Source organism: Chiloscyllium plagiosum, chromosome 11 (assembly GCF_004010195.1).
Source record: "Chiloscyllium plagiosum isolate BGI_BamShark_2017 chromosome 11, ASM401019v2, whole genome shotgun sequence".
Lineage (NCBI taxonomy): Eukaryota > Metazoa > Chordata > Chondrichthyes > Orectolobiformes > Hemiscylliidae > Chiloscyllium > Chiloscyllium plagiosum.
The window spans coordinates 24,463,809-24,484,359 of record NC_057720.1 but is presented as its reverse complement, the minus strand read 5'-3'; the positions used below and the strand labels follow the sequence as shown (position 1 = coordinate 24,484,359).

Sequence of the window (20,551 nt, the reverse complement as noted above, 5' to 3'; positions counted from 1 at the left end):
CATGGTGAAGATGAGGCGTTGGGGGTCGGGGAAACGGAAGTCTTGAAGGAGGTGGAGGGCGTGGGTGGTGTCCCGAACGTATGTGGGGAGTTCCTGGACTAGGGGGGATAGGACAGTGTAGCCCATATCTGTCCTTGTCTTAGATTTTCTGCTGAAACTTTTATCTTTGTTGCTTCCAAAATTGATTCTTTTAAAGCACTAATGGCATGTCTCCCATGTTCTTGCCACTGTAAACCTGAGGTTACTCAAAACCCTACTATCCAAAACACACCTAAACCCGTTCACTTATTTCAACTGTATACACATGCAATGCCTTGACTTTAAAATCTCATCCACGTTTTTATATCCTGCCATGTACTAGTTCTTTCCCATCTCTATAATCTCTTTCTGTAACCGTCTGAGATCTCTGAACTCCTCTAATTCAGGCCTGTTGAGAATCCTTGATTACAATTGCTGCACCATTGGTGATAATGAATACTACTGGCCAGTTCCTGAGCTCCTGGAATTCTCTTTCCAAATTTCTCTTACTTCTCTAACTTCTCCTACTTCTCTGACTTTCATTTCTTCTTCAGTGTTGTTAAAACCTAATTCACTACACAAGCTTTTGGATTTCTGCCCTAATAACTCCTTATAAAGCTGAACGTCATCATGCAATTCTCCTACGAATTGTTTATTAGAAAGAAAAATGTAGATTTATGCAGCATTTTTCACAGCCACCTGACATCTCAAGGGGCTTCACAGTTGATTAGATAGTTGTGAAGTGTAGTCACTGTTCTAATGTAAGAAATGCAGCCACTAAATTTCAAACAACAAACTCCCACAAACAGCAATGTGACAATGATGAGGTATTCTGTGTTTGTGAGGTTGAGGGATAAGTATTGGTTAAGACATGGGGGATAACTCTCCCGCTCTTCTCTAAAAATGCCAGACTTCCACATTTTTATCCAAATTACTTATATATCTATGTAAAAAAATAGAAGTCCCAGCACTGACCCTTGCAGAGCACCACCAGTCACTGACCACCAGTGAGAGAAAGCACACCTCCATAACTACATTTGTCTTCTATGACCAAGCCAATTTTATATCCAATGTGACTAATCTTGTGGACCAGCCTACCATGAGGGATCTTCAATGCTTTAGTGAAGTCCATGTAGACAACATCCATTGCCCTACCCTCAGCAATCATCTTTGTCACTCTCAAAAAACTCAATCAAATTTGTGAGACGAGACCTCTCCTGCACAAAGCCATGCTGATTATCCCTAATAAGTTCTTTTCCAAATGCAAGTAAATTCTGTCCCTAAGAATCTTCTCCAATAATTTCCCTACCACCATGTAAGAGCTGAAAGATTACTTTGAGGATGAATACAAACACAGTTGTGTCAGAAGGATAGCTGGGGAGCTGTGTTTGTGACAGATCTGAAGACATTGTCTAATAACTAATTGGAAGTAATTTCCATCCATCTGGTACTGGATGTTGGACAAGGAGTCTGATACATCCATATGTCCAAGCAAAAGAAGAATTAGGTTAAAGTCTCCTCTGACAGATGGAACTTCTGACAATGCAGAACTGCCTTTTTGCAGCATTGGAAAGTTAAACTTGATTAATGTGCTCAAGGCCTGGAGTGGGAATTTAGCCTGGAGCATTATGATCTAAAGGTGAGGGAGCTATCCATTGAGTTACAGGTGATAGAAGATCCAATGAAGGTGCATAAATACAAGTTGCTAAATTCCTTACCTGCATAATATGGACATTGTCAGCACGGTGAATTTCTGTGTCCTTCAACAGTTTCTTTTGCAATGTTGCAATACTTTTTTCCAAGTGGTTTCTTTGTCGTCCAAATTCCTTCTGAATGTTTGAGTCAACAGTCGCAATTTCAAACTAGCAAAGAAAACAAATAGCGTTGAATATAGGTGAATAGTGAATTCATTTGAGGTGCCAAGTAAATTGGATTTATTTAAACTCTGACTTCCAGAAATTGAAGGAAATCAGTTTGAAATTTATGTTGATAAAATTACTAGGACTGAAGGTTACTATGTCGCTGCGTCATGATGATATTGTACATTTAAGATTGTCAAAAGTGGTAGCTATGGAGATAGTGGATGTATTGGTGGATTATCTTCCAAACTTCTATTGATTTTGGAATGATTGTGGCAGATTGGAAGGCAGCAAATGTCACCTATTTAAAAATGTAAACTTAAATTCACTATTTATGGGTGACACAGTGGCTTAGTGCTTAGCAATGTTACCTCACAGGGCCAGGAACCCAGGTTGGATTCCAGCCTTGAATGACTGTGTGGAGTTTACACGTTCTCCCCATGTCTGTGGGTTTCTGTCAGGTACTCTGGTTTCCTCCCACAGTCCAAAAATGTGCAAATTAAATGAATTGGTCATGGTAAGTTGCCTGGTAGTGTCCAGGGATATACAGGCTGGGTGGATTATGGTAAATGTAGGGTTACAGGAGTAGGGTGGTTCCGGGTGGGATGATCTTCATAGAGTTGGTGCAGACTTGATGGACTGAATGGCCTTTATCTGCACTGTAGAGATTGCATAAATTAAGAAGGGAGGGACAGAGAAAGTAGGGAACTACAGACCTGCTAGCCTCACATCAGTAGAAGGGAACTTGCTAGAACACATTATTTAAGATGTGATAAAAACACATATGATTTGATAGGTCATAGTCAGCATTGGTGAATGTTTGACAAGTTTGTTTAAGTTTTTTGAGGAGGTTATTAATATAAGTTAAAAAGGAGAGTTGATCAACATAATACACTTGAATTTTCAGAAGGCTTTTATAAAATCCCTCACTGGAAGTTGGCAAGTAAAATTCAAGTACAAAGGATAGGAGGTAATGTACTAGCATAGATAAAGGATTAGGGCCAAAGCAGAAAACAGAGTGTTGGAACAAATAGATGATTCAAATGCTGGCAAGTTGTAACTAATGGGATACTGCAAGGATGTGCACTTAGACTCCAGCTGGTCACAATATATAATCAATGAATTGGATGTGAGGATGAAATGTAAGATTTCCAAATTTGCAGATGACACAAAGCTAGATAGGAATAGGTGCTGTAAGGAAGGGGGTATCTGCTTTCAAAGGAAGAAGATTTGTGTAAAGTATTTGCTTCAATGTAAGAAGTTAGAAAGTGCCAAGAAGCCTGGATGCACTTATCAATAAGCTACTGAAGCTGAACATGCAGGTGCAGCAGGCAATAGGATAATAGTATGATAAGTCGATGTGGAGCTGGGAAAAGAACAGCAGGTCAAGCAGCATCAGAGGAACAGGAGAGTTGATGTTTCAGGTCGTAATAGCATGAAACCTCTTATCTCAAAAGAAGTGGGGTACAGGAGTAACAAAATCTTGCTTTAGTTGTTTAGACCACACCTTAAATATTGTATGAAGTTTTCCTTATCTTAGGAAGGATATTATTGCAATAAGTGGGCCAAATTGGATCCTGGGATGGTAGGACTGTTCTATGAAGAGAGATTGGATAAAAGGGGGCCTGTATTCTCTGGAGTTTCAAAGAATGAGGTGATCTCATTGTAACCTACAAAACACTAAAGGGATAGACAGCGTGGACACAGGTAAAATGTTTCCTTCAGTTGGGGAGTCTAAAATAAACAGACACTACTTCAAAAACAAGGAGAAAGCTACCAAGGATCAACAGAAGGACACTTTTTTTTGTGAACTTTCAGAATTCTCTATCTCTGAGGACTGTGTAAAGTTCAATCCTTGAGAATGTTTAAAGTTGAGTTTGACAGATTTTTAAATACCAATGTGGGCGGCACGGTGGCACAGTGGTTAGCACTGCTGCCTCGCAGCAACAGAAGGACACTTTTTTTTTGTGAACTTTCAGAATTCTCTATCTCTGAGGACTGTGTAAAGTTCAATCCTTGAGAATATTTAAAGTTGAGTTTGACAGATTTTTAAATACCAATAATATAAAAGATATAAGGTGTGGGAAAAAGACAGAAGTTGGTCATCAGCCATGATCATAGTGAATGGTGGAGACGGGTCGATGGGCTAGATAGCCTTCTCCAGTTCCCAAGTAATAGCTGCTTGCATGGTGTTCTCTGAAATTTATACATCCATTTAAACATAGAATATACCGTATTCAATATAAATGATAAATTGGAGAGGAGGAACATCTTGCTGATTTGAAATAAGAATTTACATTCATAATCATTTAAAATGTGTTACAATCAGAGATGTACAGCATGGAAACAGACCCTTGGTCCAACTTGTCCATGCCGACTAGATGTCCCAACCTAATTTAATCCCATTTACCAGCACTTGGCCCATATCCCTCTAAACCCTTCCTATTCATACATCCTTTTGGCTTTAATATCTGGACTTTAATGGACTAAACATGGTGTTAAAAGGACACTGTTGATCTAAAATGACTCCTGTGATCACCTGACCCAGCAAGACACATGGAATATATGAAATCAGCAGCCCTGGAATTACAATTTTAAAGTTGATCTGAAACCAAAAATTCGCATCTCTAGTTTTACTCACACTTGCATGTTAACTTCATGTATCAGAGATGAAAAGTTACCTGCAAGCATTCAGTTTGAAAAAGATAATAAAGCTACACTTGGAATATACAAGTAAACTGCACCTTCAGTAGCTTATTTTGAGCAAAACTGAAAAACAGCAACATGAACGCTAAGTGCAAAGATGCTGGAAGCTCTCCTCTCAATATCAGATTGCTACTGATGAAAAGAAACTTGGAATTTCATTCATTCACTAAGAATTCCAAAACATGTGATGCTTTGAATTTTTGATGAAACAAGACAGCAGCTAAACAGGTGAATTTATGTCTTTTAATTCCTGCAACCCAAAGGACTCTTAGGAATTGTAATTGAATTTGTCTTCACCTTCCTGTCAGCACTAGACATTCCTACAAAGCATCCCTTCTTTATATGCTTATTACATGATTTTATATGTATTTATATCATAGTTTAATTTTTTTGGGGTGGTAGTAGGTAATAATACTCCTCTCTCTTTCACCCAAGAAACTCTTGCGGTTGGCTGTCCTTGATTTTTGATCTGGATAACTAAGTTTCATTAAAGTATTATAGCTATGTGCAAATCAAAGAAAACAATGTTGTAGCTGAATGAGAAATGTGAAAAAAGATGGGGGCAGGGAGCCCTCCTCATATAGTTGTGACAAATTGTTTTCAATAACTGTGTTTCAACTAATATGCAAATTTATGGCTTCTGAAACAATCTTTAACCAATGTATGGCCCAGGCCAGACCCCCTCAAAACATTCCAAGAAAGTAGTCCAGACCCTAACCTTGCTCGTTGTTTAAGTAGGCGTAACACTGATATTCCAGGAGTAATGCAACTGGTCAACCCACTTAGTTTTAAACAAAACAGAATTTATTTACAATATTACCAAAAGAAACACAAACAAAAGAGAACAGAATACTGAATATCTTATCCTATCCGAAAACCCAACAGACAATCCCAACTCAGTGAGGCTGTTTCAAATACTTGCAACAATCCCCATAACACTCCTTGGCACAAAAGGTAAAATCAAACACAGGGTCTTACAGAAGAGAAGTGAGAGAAAGATCAACATGCATCTGTTTCTTTGGGTCCAGCAGCATTTCCACACTACAGCAAAAAAAAAACCAAACCAGAGAAAAGCTGTGCTGGGAGAACTGGCCACTCCCCTTTCATTGTATAAGTGTTCTTTTTTTTAAAACTTGAAAGGCTTCTGCTTGAGGCACCATCTGTTTGCTATTATCAAATTGGCCCTAAATTCGGAGTCTGTGTCATTTACGACCTCTCTGAAAAAAAGCCAAGGATTACATTACCTTAGAGTCATAGAGATGTACAACATGGAAACAGACCCTTAGGTCCAACCTGTCCATGCCGACCAGGTATCCCAACCCAATCTAGTCCCACCTGCCAGCACCTGGCCCATATCCCTCCAAAGCCTTCCTATTCATATACCCATCCAAACCTTGTTAAAGGAGCAGCTTCATCACACCAATGCCATTGTATAGCAGCACACACATCACTGCTTAAACTTCTAACTGCAAAGTTAATGACAGTTTTAAGGTAGCAGGTGTTGTGGAGAAATAAAATTAACTGAAAATCCTCTATAGGTAACTTTTATTCATTAAACACAAATAGTAAATCTTACAGAAAATCAGATTGATCTTCTTTTCATGGCTTGAATTGGGCCATGGATAAATACATGGCACTTATCAGAAGTAATTGAGGTGCATAAGAGAAAATAATATAACAGAAAGAGGTTTGTCAAATCTAATTGTTTCACAATAGAGTTAGGGTTAGCTAATGAGCTAATAACCTTGTGATCCTCACAACAGGAGAAACAAGTTTCATCATATTTGTCTAGGAGTCATTTCTCTTTGTGATGGAGTGGAGTTTCAACAGTTACATTATTTGAGAAAGTAAAGGGGATAAATTTCTCTTTGATACCAAGTGATCTCACAGGTAAGCAAATGTTGTAGCCGAAGAAACTTACCACTTCTGACTGTGGCACATATTTCTCATAGAGTTGCCGCACACTATCTTTCAATTTCTTTGGTTCCTGAATAAATGCTATACAGTTGTACAAATCAGTCTTAAAATGTTTGACAATAGATTCTACACTTCGCACCTGAAAATGAAGGAATAGGAGACCATTAAATAACTTGAATGACAAAGATTGAGAAGAGAGAGGAACTATTTAAAAAAACCTATTTAGAACACTTGGATTTGTTTGCAAATGAATGCAATATATTGGTAACGTATTAATTCCATTTTCAATGTATCCATGTTAACATATGTTCGTTGTCTAGACAAGGAGGTAAAAAACTTTTGCAATTCACAATATTTTAGGATTCAGGACCATTTTTAAAGTATATTTGTTCATATAGTTATATCGATATTTCTGGCTCAACCATTATTTATCCATAATTTCCCTTCAAAAATATTTTTGTAATGATGTACTTATGTAACGTATGGGGTTTGGCTAGTTAGCATGCAAAACAATACTTTTCACTGTATATCAGTACATGTGACAATAATAAATCAAATCAAATCAAAGTGGTGGTCTGATTTTTCTTTAAACCACTGCAAACCGTATGATGTAGGTGTAGGCACAATGTTCTTAGCATTTCTAGGCCCTATCTTGCCTGTATCAGCAGTGTGCCCACTTGTGAAATCTTTTGGAAAATGGTTATTAATGAGCAGAGGCCAAGTTCAGTGCTGCAAGATCCCATCAGAAGTCAAGATGTGAGGGCCACCTCCTGGAGGCCTTTATTGTGGCTGAGGCTGAAGAAATGAGGAGAGGCTGGAAACATTTTGTTTAACATTAATACTGTCAATGGCAGCAATAACCATGTTAAAACTTCTGCAATAGTCTGCTGTTGGCCACAGGCTTCCCATTTTCACCAAATTAAAGTTAATTATCAAGATCCCTGCTATAGATTCATCTTCTGTTAGCTTCTGGTTGTCTCTTGGCTGCCTGTGAAAGTTTATCTTATTGACTTTCTCCAACATGTGGTTTAATTGGCTTCACCCCGCTGTGGGCAAGGTGCTATCACTGTAGAGAAATTGACTCTGGAACAACAGCTAGAGAATGGAAGCACAATGCAAGGTTGGCCAGATGCAATTATCACAAGTCCTGCTGCATCATATCTTCCCACCCCAAAACGCATCTCAAAGTCCATCTTCAGGATACTGCAGAAGATTTTGTCCAATTTTAACGTATGCAAGGACAGAGAAGAGTTCTATGCATTTAGCTCACTCTGTGTAAACATCTTGCCTTATACCTCTTCATCGGATGTACAGCATTTAAAAAAAGCAGATCAAAATAGATATCCAATAATGGAAGGTTTTATTGCTTAATTTGCAAAGACTTTTAAACTTTGAGAATCTCACCATCTTCAGAGTAAAAAAAATTAACAAGTGAAAGGGCATTTGGCAAATACAACAACAATACTTTCTGAATTGATTTGGATAAATAAAGAAAAGAGAAAATAGACAGATGTGCAATACTATCAGAACTTTTATGATCTCTGTGCATTACGGCCAATTTACTGCTTTTTAAGCACACACTACTATAATATTGAAAACACTTTCAGATAGTGGTTGAAAAATAAATATTAGGTAGGCCACTGTGAAGAGCATTCCTGTGTCTCTAAAATAATGTCATTGTCTTTTATCTTCACCTGAATGTGCAAATTGGACTTGGTTTAATGCCTCATCTGCAAGATGGCTCTTTCAGTAACACAGGACTCCCATAGTATTCCACTAAAACGTAACTAGAATTATTTCCTCGTCATCAGAGCAGGACTTGAACCAACAAATAGAGTCATAGAGATGTACAGCATGGAAACAGACCCTTCGGTCTAACCAGTCCATGCCGAACAGATATTCCAAACCAATCTAGTCCCACCTGCCAGCACCTGGCCAATATCCCTCTAAATTCTTCTTATTCATATACCCATCCAGATGTCTTTTAAATGTTGCAATTGTGCCAGCCTCCACCACTTCGTCTGGCAGCTCATTCCATACACGTACCACCCTCTGTGTGAAAAAGGTGCCCCTTAGGTCCCTTTAATATCTTCCCCATCTCACCCATAACCTATGCCCACTAGTTCTTCTTCGATCTTCGATGAAAAGTAATTTAGAAAAGTGAAAGAAAGAGTCAACACTTCAAAAACAATGAGATACAACACAACTCAGGAGACCAGTGAAGCTCTCTACAGTACCCATTTGTTAATTGTTGTTATCGTATCCATGTGACAAATTATTTTTCTGGATCCTGCACAAGGCAAAACACAGCTTCATTATTTTTTGCACTATTATTGGTGTGGAGGATTTGAATGTCTGACTCAGGCAAGAGGGTTACTTTGAGCCTATGTCAACACCTTAACAGTGATGGCAAAAGTGAGGACTGCATATGCTGGAAATCAGAGTCTAGATTAGAGTGGTACTGGAAAAGAACAGCAGGTCAGGCAGCATCCAAGGAGCAGGAAAATTGACATTTTGGGCATCTCGGATGCTGCCTGACCTGCTGTGCTTTTCCAGCACCACTCTAATCTAGACCTTAACAGTGATGTTAATGCATCTCGGAACTGATTCTAATATTTGTAGTAGCAAAAACCAAGGATATTCTCCACATAAGACTGTGGGTTATGGATCAAATAAAATTTTCAGAACCAGGATTGATTGATACTTTTGCATAAAAACAAGTTTAGGTGGAAACACAAATAAATGAAGTACGTATTAGCATTACCTAATAGAAGAGCAATGAGTGGCCGAATAGTTGGTATATTTTTCAGTATTAAAGCAAATTAAGTTATATGAAGATAATGCAAGAAGATGGAGTTGAGGCAAACCATTAGCCATATTCATATTAAACAATGGAGCATTAGTGAAGTACCAGATGGGGTACTCTTGCTCTTGTTTCTTTGTTCTAGGGTTACTTCTGTCCCTTTGCTGGCGTTGCCACTGGTACTGGGCCTATTATGGTTAGTTCTCCTTACACCTAATATTTGTTTAGATAAGGAATGGAATTTAATGGTCACAGGGAGCAGTCTGTTCACTGGATGGAAACAGGTGAAAGTGCTATCCCATTTTCATAAGAACAGGAGCCATTTAGCCCCTTGAACCTGCTCCACTATTCAGACCATGGCTCATCAGCAACTCAGTGCTATTTTCCTGCACCATTCCTACACCTCTTGATGTCATTGTTAACGAGAAATCTGTTAATCTCTGCCTTGAAGTTAATTACTGACTGTGCTTCCAAAGATGGCTGGGATTGAGAATTCCAAAGTTTACCGCCCTTTGAGTGACAAAATTTCTCCACATCTCAGTCATAACCTGTGATTCTGAGACTGTGTCACCTGATTCTAGACTCCATAGACAGCGAAAACATTATCTATCTTGTCTATCCCTTTTAGAAATTTGTCGGTTTCTATAAGACCTTTTCTTATTCTTAACTCTGGAGAACACAAGCCAAATTTCTCAATCACTCTTCACAGGACAGTCCTATTATGCTCGAGAGTGTGGTGCTGGAAAAGCACAGCACGTCGTGCAGCATCCAAGGAGCAGGAGGATCGACATTCCTGATGAAGGGTTTTTGCCCAAAACGTTGATTCGCCTGCTTCTCGGATGCTGCCTGACCTGCTGTCCTTTTTCCAGCATCACATTCTCGATTCTGATCTCCAGCATCTGCAGTCCTCACTTTCTCCTAGTCATATCATCCTGCCATTTCCAGGAATTATCTGCTGTATTAAGTCTCAATCAGACTTCACTTCCTAATCTTAAACTTCCTATTTCTAATGCTAGGAAAATTCCCCCCAAAATCCTGGTGCAAGGTTAAATTTTCTGACCCCAAGCGCTGCTGGCAAATTAGACAGTCAGGTCTCTAGTATCCCCAGTGGGCGCATACAGTATTGCACTGCTACTTACATCAATGATGGAATCCCAAGAAAAAATACAGTAGTTTTTTTTTAAGCAGTGTAGAGACAGACCATTCGACCCAACTGGTCCACACCAATCCTCAGAAGAGCATCCCACCCAGACCCATCCCCCAACCCTATATTTCCATGGCCAATCAACCTAACCTACACATTGTTGGAATGTGGGAGGAAACTGGAATATCTAGCAGATATCCACGCAGACATGGGGAGAATGTGCAAACTCCACTCAGTCACCCAAGGCTGGAATCAAATCCAGAACACTGGCGCTGTGAGGCAGCGGTGCTAGCCACTGTGACACCCTACTGAGCCATAATGCAGCCAGAAGTAAGGAAGCCCTTTGTCTCTGGATAGTTTCAAACCACCAACCTTCCGGTTAACAGCCGAGTTGGCTAGTTCTGGTCTATGAGTCATTATTCTGGGTTCCTCATGCAAATGCTTTGGCCTGTTTCCATACAGTAGGGAATCTAATCAAATCTAATCTAACCTAAAAACAAATCTGGCAATGTGGTTGGGAAGGAGGATCTCCCTACCTGCCAAGATCTTCCTCGTGATAGGACCATGTGATAAACATCCCTGCCCATGGCTAGGTAACTTCCAGCAATAGCAGGGTGAAATGGCCACTTGCATTGATTTTTAGGCAGGATGGCTGGCTTGAACCTTCCTAACCCAGACGTAATTGCAGGAAAATTGGGGAGGGGAGGTATTTCCACACACACCTTCCTGTCTGATAAAAAAAAATACTCTCCTGCCCTTTCCACTGCCTTCTTGCAGGTTGGGGATTTCTGCCCTAGTAAATCAATGTTTCAGATATTCAGGATGAATTGTAATACGCTCCCACATTGGGAGATTTTAATGGAGCACACCACAGCCTTCCAGCTCCTTAGAATCAAATCTGTGGTGAGGAGGATCATGGATAGCCTTCCCCTCCAGCTGAGCGCATTAAACAGGCAACTAATTTTCACTTATACCGTTGTCGCTAGTTTTAGTCAGCGATGGGTGGGTAACTTGCCAAGTGGGACACAGTACACACAAGCACAAGTGAGGTTCCTTTTAGATTCCTACTAAGAGTCCCTCGTACTAAAATACTTCATGCTTGATCAAGGAAAAGGTGGTCCTTGTGACAGCCAATCCCAAATCAATGCTAGAGACACAGCCTCTTCCCACACATTCCAGTGAGCCCTTCTCTGCGGCCTCTCTCCCATTATTACACATCTGTGATCTGGAATCTGATGGCTCCAAGCCTCCCTGTTGGCACTGCTGTTCTGATTGACCAGAAGAACTTGGTAGGCAAGACCTTAGGTCTTTGAGACGGTTGGCTGCTGTCCATTTTTAGGAGTCTTTTCTAAAAGATATGACGCAGGGCTCTCACTAGATCACCAGTTGGGTGAGACCATTATTGCTTATTTGATTTGATTTGGTTTGATCTATTCAGCTCAATAAAGAAAGCTGGAACGAGAAATGAGTGCTTCATTTCACTGAATTATTTAATTCAATATTTTACTGTGTTATTAAAAGGTGATGGTTACCCAGTTGGCTGGGCGGATAGCAATTTGTTTAGATTAATGACAACTACCTGATCATTTCTCATTCCAGCTGAAATAGACATGACACCTGCCTCCTCACCCCGTTCCAGAAAGTGGAAGGCAATGACAAATGACACTGCCAAGAAGACTAGCTCAGATGAAGCAACCAATAAATCAAGGACCTATGTTCAGGAAGAACACACTCAAAGGTTCCTTAAGTAAAAAAGGCACCAACATCAGGAATACAGCAGCTTACTCTTTTTAATTTGAAACTTTGGTAATTAGAAGCTTAGTTGGAGACCAAATTATCAAATTACATTCTCAAATGATCAAAAATGCATTCCAATGCATGTACAGAATACATTTTAATAAATATACAATCTAGATAAAACTAAAGCTTAGAATTTATCTAGTTCTTTGGCATGAGCAAAGCCGTGTTTGTATATGTGCATTTGCCCTAGCGTGTATTTGTATATAGCTAACCATGTGCATAGCACAATCTAACCTTCTCCATCTCTTTACGCATCTCTGCTTCTGTGGCCTTTAGTTTCTGTTTGAGTTCTCCAATATTAAGTTCCAGCTGGGCATTATGTTTATGAAACAGCTCCAATTCAGTTTCCATCTGTAGAAGGATAAATGAGACACATACGTTTAGAAACTAAAAACTGAAATAACTGTGGATGCTGGAAATCAGAAACAAAATAAAAGTGTTGGAAACACTCAGCAGATCTGACAGCATCTAATCAGAGTTAACATTTCATGTCCAGTAACCCTTCCTCAGAACTGATGGTAGCAAGGAAGAATTGGATTATATACAGAAGATAGGATGGGGGGGAGAGGGTAAGGAGTAAATGATTGGTGAAAATAGAGCTCAAAGAGAGACAAGAACAGTTGGACAGACAAGGAGTGGATAACAATCAGGCCAGGAGAATGAATAGCTATTAATGGGGACAGTGAAACAGTTTAGAAATTGATAAGCAATGATTACATTTTCCTAAAGGAAGCTTTTATTTCTAATGCAAGTTTTTATTAGTTTATAATCCCAGCGAGTGAGATCTTCTTGCATGACAACTACAATAGACAACCCATTAACAAATTCAGAGTATGTTGGAGAAACTCAGCAGATCTGGCAGCATCTGTGGAGAGAGAAAGAGTTAATGTTTTGAGTCCAGTATGAACCAATTGATACACTCTTGGGTTCTGAAGAGGAATCATAATGGGCTTGAAACATAAATGTTTATTTCGCTGCAGTTGCTGCCAGATCTGCTGAGTTTCTCCAGCATTCTCTACGTTTATTTCAGATTTCCAGTATCTGCGGTATTTTGCCTTTATTCGCCAGACAATTCCTTTAGAGGTAGAAATAATTAAAGCTTTGTAGGGATCCTATGAATCCAGCTATCTGAAATCCAAATGGTTAAATAACAAGACATGCATTTTATTTATTACCAATGAGTAAAATAACTTACTGCCTTGATGGACTAAGTGTTGAATTGGTGTGTTAGTTGAAAAATGTGGTGCTGGAAAAACACAGCAGGGCAGGCAGCATCTGAGGAACAGGAGAATCAACGTTTCGGGCATAAGCCCTTCTTCAGAAATGAGGCTGGTGTGCCAAGCGGGCTGATGGAAGATGAGGCGCTCTTCCTCCAGGCGTCGTGTGGTCAGAGTCTGACGATGGAGGAGGCCAAGGACCTGCATGTCCTTGGCAGAGTGGGAGGGTGTTCAGCCCTGGGGCGGTTGGGTTGGTTGGTGTTTTAATCAATTATTTGCTTCAGCTGAGTGGCTTTTCCTCTGCTTCAACTGATCTGAGCAATCTAGAATCATCGAGATATACACCATGGAAACAAACACTTTGGTCCAACTTGTCCATGTCAACCAGCTATCCCATATAAATCTGGTCCCATTTGCCAGCATTTGGCCCATATCCCTCTAAACCCTTCCTATTCATATACCCATTCAGATGCCTTTTAAATGTTGTAATCATACCAGCTTTCACCACTTCCTCTGGCAGCTCATTCCAGACCCACACCATCCTCTGTATGAAAAAGTTGCCCCTTAGGTCTCTTTTTTATCTTTCCCCTCTCACCTTAAACCTATGCCCTTTAGTTTTGGACTCCCCCACCGCAGGGAAAAGACCTTGTCTACTTACCCTACCCATTTTTAAAAATCACACAACACCAGGTTATAGTCCAACAGGTTTAATTGGAAGCACACTGGCTTTCGGAGCGATGCTCCTTCATCAGGTGATTGTGGAGGGCTCGTTATAAACCTTGATAAGGTCACCCCTCAGCCTCTGACGCTCCAGAGAAAATAGCTCCAGCCTATTTAGGCTCTCCCTATAGCTCAAACCCTTCAACCCTGGCAACATACTCGTAAAGCTTTTCTGAGCACTCACGTTTCACAACATCCTGTATGAGGGAGACCAGAATTTTATGCAGTACTCCAAAAGTTCTGTACAGCCGCAGCATAACCTTCCAACTCCTCTGCTTAAAGCACTGACCAATAAAGGAAAGTGTACCAAATGCCTTCTTGACAATCCTGTCCACCTGTGACTCCCCTTCCAAGGACCTATGAACCTGCACTCCAAGGTTTCTGTTTAGCAATACTCCCAAGGGACCTTACCATGAAGTGTAAAAATTCCTGCCCTGATTTGTCTTCTCAAAGTACAGCACCTCACATTTATCTAAATTAAACTCCATCTGCCACTTCTCGGCCCATTGGCCCATCTGATCAAGATCCTGTTGTTCTGAGGTTACCATCTTCACAGTCCACTACACCTCCAATTTTGGTGTCATCTGCAAACGTACCAACTATACCTCCTATGTTCACATCCAAATCATTTATATAAATGATATAAAGCAGTGGACCCAGCACTGATCCTAGTAGTACATCGCTGGTCACAACCCCTTACCACCACCTTTGAGCCAGTTCTGTATCCAAATAGTTAGTTCTCCCTGTATTCCGTGAGATCTGACCTTGCTAACCAGTCTACCATGAGGAACCTTGAATGCCTTACTGAAGTCCATATAGATCACATCAACTGCTCTGCCCTCATCAATCCTCTTGATACTTCTTCAAAAAATTCAATCAAGTTAATGAGACATGATTTCCAGCCCAAACCATCCAACTCAAACTGCTTGCCTCAAAACCTGATAAGATCAAAAATCCCAAGCTCACCACATAGCATCTGTATGTGCATACAATCCTAATGATAATTAAATTACGGCAAGGTGATTTACTACTAAGGGCGTAAGGGATAATATAAATTGAGCATGTTCCCAACACAAAAATGGATACTGTAATCCATCTGCACAAACGCAATTACACCCATGATGTCTCGGCACCATAACAGTAAATTGTTCTTAGCTCCTGAATCTGCAGAACAGAAAGAAGTGAGCAATTGGGAATGACAACTAATCCCTGAGAATACAGTAGCATAGGCAGCAAGCTGGCTACAAAAATGGAAAAGAGCAAACAGTGTTTAAAAGATATTTGTTGTAAGATTGTTGAAACATATGGGTGATGTTCCTCAAGGGACAGTAATGAAACCAGCTTTATTCACTACTTACATAAGTAAGGAATGGGAAGCAGAGCACACTTTAGAGATTTTTGTTACAGTTATAGAGGATGCATAATTGAATTTAACAATGATTAATAAACTTGCACAATGTATATTTAAATAGGAAACTAACTTCATGACAGCCATATGTGAAGTGCTGCTAAATGCTTTAAAGAACAAAGAGAAACAGAAAAAAGTGCAATACAGCGCAGGAACAAGCCCTTTGGATCTCCAAACCCGTAACGACACATTTTTCCCTTCCATTCTAAAACAGTCTTTACTTACAGAATCCATAACCCTCTGTTTCATTCCTATTCATGTATTCATCCAGGTGCTTCTTGAATGCTACTAAACTGTTACATTGTAGTAAGACTGAATGAAATTGTCACATAATATCACACTACAATACTGAACTTATGCACATATGCATTTGTTGCTCCATCTAGCAGTGGTGTATCCCATAAATGCAGCTTAATAAAAATACAAGCTATTTCAAAAGTTCTCAGTTGTTTTCTGAAGACTTACTTGCTGTATTTGCTCTTTCATTTCTTTTATATCATTTTCTCGTGGTTCAATTTGTTTCTTAAGCTCTTTAATTTTGTAATCCAGAACAAATTTAAACTTTTCCAATTCTTGATTTTTCTTCTTGAGATCATAGATCCGCTTTTCCTGTACATAGACATAATGTTAGATTAATTTTAATTTTACAAGTGTGAAACTGAGTACAGTTATAATTTCTTTCTAAGTCAGGAATTGAAATTCAACTAACCTCCACCTTCAATGAGATTTGCACTATGCATGTGCCATTATACTTAGAATGGTGCTGGTATAGTATATTTAGTGGTCGATTTGCTATTTGTAATGATATGTACAGATATATCCATGCAGTTATCCAGTAAGGTTTATACCAATTAGTGATGGTTTAAACTGGATAAATTTGGCTTCCTCAAATCTAGTTTCATCTACTGTACTATATGCAAGTACATTTTCTTCTATGTGCAATATTTTTATAATATTGAAAATTTATCAGTCATGGATGAACTTAAATCAATAGACTGTAAGAGATGGAAGCCTGGCTAGAAAAACATTGGAATAGTTGAGGCTGGAAGTGACAAAGGCATGAACAATTCAGCATCAGATTGGTGAAGCAGCAGCAAAGATAAACAATGTTACAGGGTGGAGATAGTGGTCTTTGTTGAAGGGAATATGAGATTTAAGGATCAACTTTAAGGTCAAGTAGAAAGCTGAGATTGCAATCTTATTCCACATGAGACAGTGACGGGGAGGGAGATGGAGTTTGTGGCAAAAAAGGAGAACATACTGAGAACAAGACAGTTACTTCAGTATTTATATAACGAACGCAAATTGTGGCTCACCCAAGAATGGAAATCTGACAAACAACACAAAACATTAGAGTGATTGAGATAATTAATGAAGATGTAAAACTAGAAAACATTACACCTGTTCCCATGTCTTCCAATGTTGTCACCCAGAGGAACAATATAATTTGTTGTTTTATGCTCGGTAATGTGAGATTATCAATTATTCAGTCTTTGAATTATACTTTTATTATAGATCACTGCAAAACTGTTTGTGATATTTTCCATATTACATTCTATTTTATAACTCAGATTCTAAGGTCAAATGAACATTTCCTTGATTTTTTAAAATATGATGCCCTGATTGCTTTAGCAATTTTTTTAAACAGTATGGATTGAATTTTATGGGTGGGATTTGGGGAGGACATATTCCTCACCACCTGCACACCTCACCAAAAACTAGTTGAAAAGTCAATCAGCACAACACTGACATAAAGTTGGCTGTCCTGCGGTGACAATATGGTGGAAGTCCGACTTAAAGAGCTCTATCCATTCAAATTGGCCAACAGCTGAGTAGATTCAGCAATGTCAGAAAGAAGTAATGGCCACTCTGTTCCTGCTTTCTCCCTGTATCCTTGGATCCCTTCAGCCTTAAGAACTATATGTATCGCTTTCTTGAAAGCATTCGATGTTTTGGTCTCAACTGTTTTCTGTGGCAGAGAATTCCACAGGATCACCAGTCTCTGGGTGAAGACATTTCACCTCATCTCTGTCCTGAAAGGACCAACCTGTATCCTTAAACTATGAACCCTGGTTCTAGACTCCTCAGTCATTGGGAACGTCCTTCTGCATTTACTCTGTTTAGATGTGTTAGAATTTTATAGGTTTTTATGAGATCCACCCTCATTCTTCTACCAGAACTGTCATCCCCAGGAATCAGTTTGGGAAACCTTCATTGCACTCCCTCATAGCCTGAACAAACTACTCACAATACTCCAGGTGTGATCATTCTTCTAAACTCCAGTGATTATAGTCCTGACTGATCCAGTCTCTCTTCACACACCAGAACTGTCATCCCCAGGAATCAGTTTGGGAAACCTTCATTGCACTCCCTCATAGCCTGAACAAACTACTCACAATACTCCAGGTGTGATCTCACCAAGGGCATATACAAGTGAAGTAAGACATCCCTGCACCTGTGCTCGAATTCGCTCACTATGAAGGCCAACAGACCATTTGCTTTCTTCATCCCCCTGCACCTGCATGGTTACCTTTACTGACTGGTGTACAAGGACACCTAGATCTCACTGCACCTCGTCCTTTCCCAATCTATCACCATTTAGAGAATCATCTGCCTTACCATTTTGCTACCAAAGTGGATAACCTCACACTTATCACATTATACCTCATCTGCCATGCTTTTGCTCACTCATTTAAGTTGTCCAAATCACATTGAAGAATCCCTGCATTCCCCTCATAGCTCACCTTCCCACCAAGCTTTGTGTCATTTTCAAACTTGGAGATTTTACCTTTAATTTTCCGATCTGAATCATTAATATAAGACAAACCTCAATTAACTGGCATTCGATTAATCGAATTTCGGTGATCTGATTAAGATCACAAGGTCTTGATGCATAGCTAACTATGTTATCAGGCAGCGATTGTCCAGCATTCAATTAACCAAATGCTCCCCGCCCATGTCCTTGGGAATAATCAAGGTCCCTCTGTATATTGTGACTATCTGGGGCCCAAACACTGATCCCTGCAGTACCCCACTAATTACTGCTTGCCAGCCAGAAAAAGACCTAACTCTTTGTTTCCTGTCTCTCAACTAGTTCTGTATACATGTCAGTACACTACCCCAATCCCAAGTATGTTAATTTTATATGCTAATCTCTTATGTGGGGCCGTATTGAAAGTCTTCTGAAAGTCCAAATAAATCACATCACCCTTATTAACTCTACTGGTTACATCCTTGAAAAATTCCAGCAAATTTGTCAATAATAGAGTCATATAGATGTACAGACGGAAACAGATCTTTTGGTCCAACCTATCCATGCTGACCAGATATCCCAATCTAATCTCGTCCCACCTGCCAGCACCCGGCCCATATTCCTCCAAACCCTTCCTATTCATATACCCATCAAAATGCCTCTTAAACGTTGCAATTGTACCAGCCTCCACCACATCTTCTGGCAGCTCATTCCATACAGGTACCACCCCCTGCGTGAAAATGTTGCCCCTTAGGTCTCTTCTATATCTTTCCCCTCTCACCTTAAACCCATGCCCTCCAGTTCTGGACTCCCTGACCCCAGGGAAAAGACTTTGTCTATCCATGTCCCTCATAATTTTGTAAACCTCTATAAGGTCACCCCTCAGCCTCCAATGCTCCAGAAAAAAACAGCCCCAGCCGGTTCATCCTCACCCCATAGCTCAAATCCTCCAACCCTGGCAACATCCTTGTAAATCTTTTCTGAACCCTTTCAAGTTTCACAATATCTTTCTGATAGGAAGGAGACCAGAATTGCACGCAATATTCCAAAAGTGGCCTAACCAATGTCCTGTACAGCCGCAACATGACCTCCCAACTCCTGTACTCAATACTCTTGACCAATAAAGGAAAGCATACCAAACGTCTTCTTCACTATCCTATCTACCTGCGCTTTGACTTTCAAGGAGCTATGAATCTGCACTCCAAGGTCTCTTTGTGCAGCAACAAACTAAGATTTGCTTTTCCAAAATTACAGCACCTCACATTTATCTAAATTAAACTCCATCTGCCACTCCTCAGCCCATTGGCTCATTTAATCAAGATCCCATTGTAATCAGAGGTAATCTTCCTCGTTGTCCATTACACCTCCAATGTTGGTGTCATCAGCAAACTTACTAACTATACCTCTTATGCTCACATCCAAATAATTTATATAAATGAAGAAATGTAGTGGACCCAGGACCGATCCTTGTGACACTCCATTGGTCACAGGCCTCCAATCTGAAAAACACCATCACCCTCTGTCTTCTACCTTTGAGCCAGTTCTGTATCCAAATAGCTAGTCCTCCCTGTATTTCATGAGATCTAATCTTGCTAACCAGTCTCCCATGGGGAACCTTGTTGAACGCCTTACTGAAGTCCATAAAGATCACGACCACCACTCTGCCCTCATCAATCCTCTTTGTTACTTCTTCAAAAAAATCAATCAAGTTTGTGAGACATGATTTCCCACTGACAAAGCCATATTGACTATTGCTAATCAGTCCTTGCCTTTCCAAATACATCCTGTCCCCAGGATTCCCTCCAACAACATGCCCACCACCGATGTTAGCCTCATTGGTCTATAGCAGTTCAGGCAGCATCCGAGGAGCAGTAAAATCGACGTTTCGGGCAAAAGCCCTTCATCAAGAATACAGGCAGAGAGCCTGAAGGGTGGAGAGATAAATGAGAGAAGGGTGGGAGTGGGGAGAAAGTAGCATAGAGTACAATAGGTGAGTGGGGGAGGGGATGAAGGTGATATGTTGGGAGAGAGGGTGGAGTGGATAGGTGGAAAAGAAGATAGGCAGGTAGGACAAGTTATGGGGACAGTGCTGAGCTGGAAGTTTGAAACTAGGATGAGGTGGGGGAAGGGGAAATGAGGAAGCTGTTGAAGTCCACATTGATGCTCTGGGGTTGAAGTGTTCTGAGTCGGAAGATGAGGCGTTCTTC

At 40.1% G+C, this 20,551-nt stretch overlaps 1 protein-coding gene across 2 annotated transcripts in view; it reads right to left on the bottom strand.

Moving 5' to 3' along the window:
• cfap57 (cilia and flagella associated protein 57) overlaps nucleotides 1-20,551 on the bottom strand; it is an 85,236-nt gene that overhangs the window by 11,529 nt on the left and 53,156 nt on the right. For both annotated transcript variants that reach the window (XM_043698897.1, XM_043698898.1), the window contains 4 exons: nucleotides 16,058-16,201; nucleotides 12,482-12,598; nucleotides 6,505-6,639; nucleotides 1,737-1,880 (listed from right to left, as the gene is read on the bottom strand). In XM_043698897.1, the coding sequence (XP_043554832.1) occupies nucleotides 1,737-1,880; nucleotides 6,505-6,639; nucleotides 12,482-12,598; nucleotides 16,058-16,201 (540 nt within the window). The remainder of the gene's footprint in view (nucleotides 1-1,736; nucleotides 1,881-6,504; nucleotides 6,640-12,481; nucleotides 12,599-16,057; nucleotides 16,202-20,551) is intronic.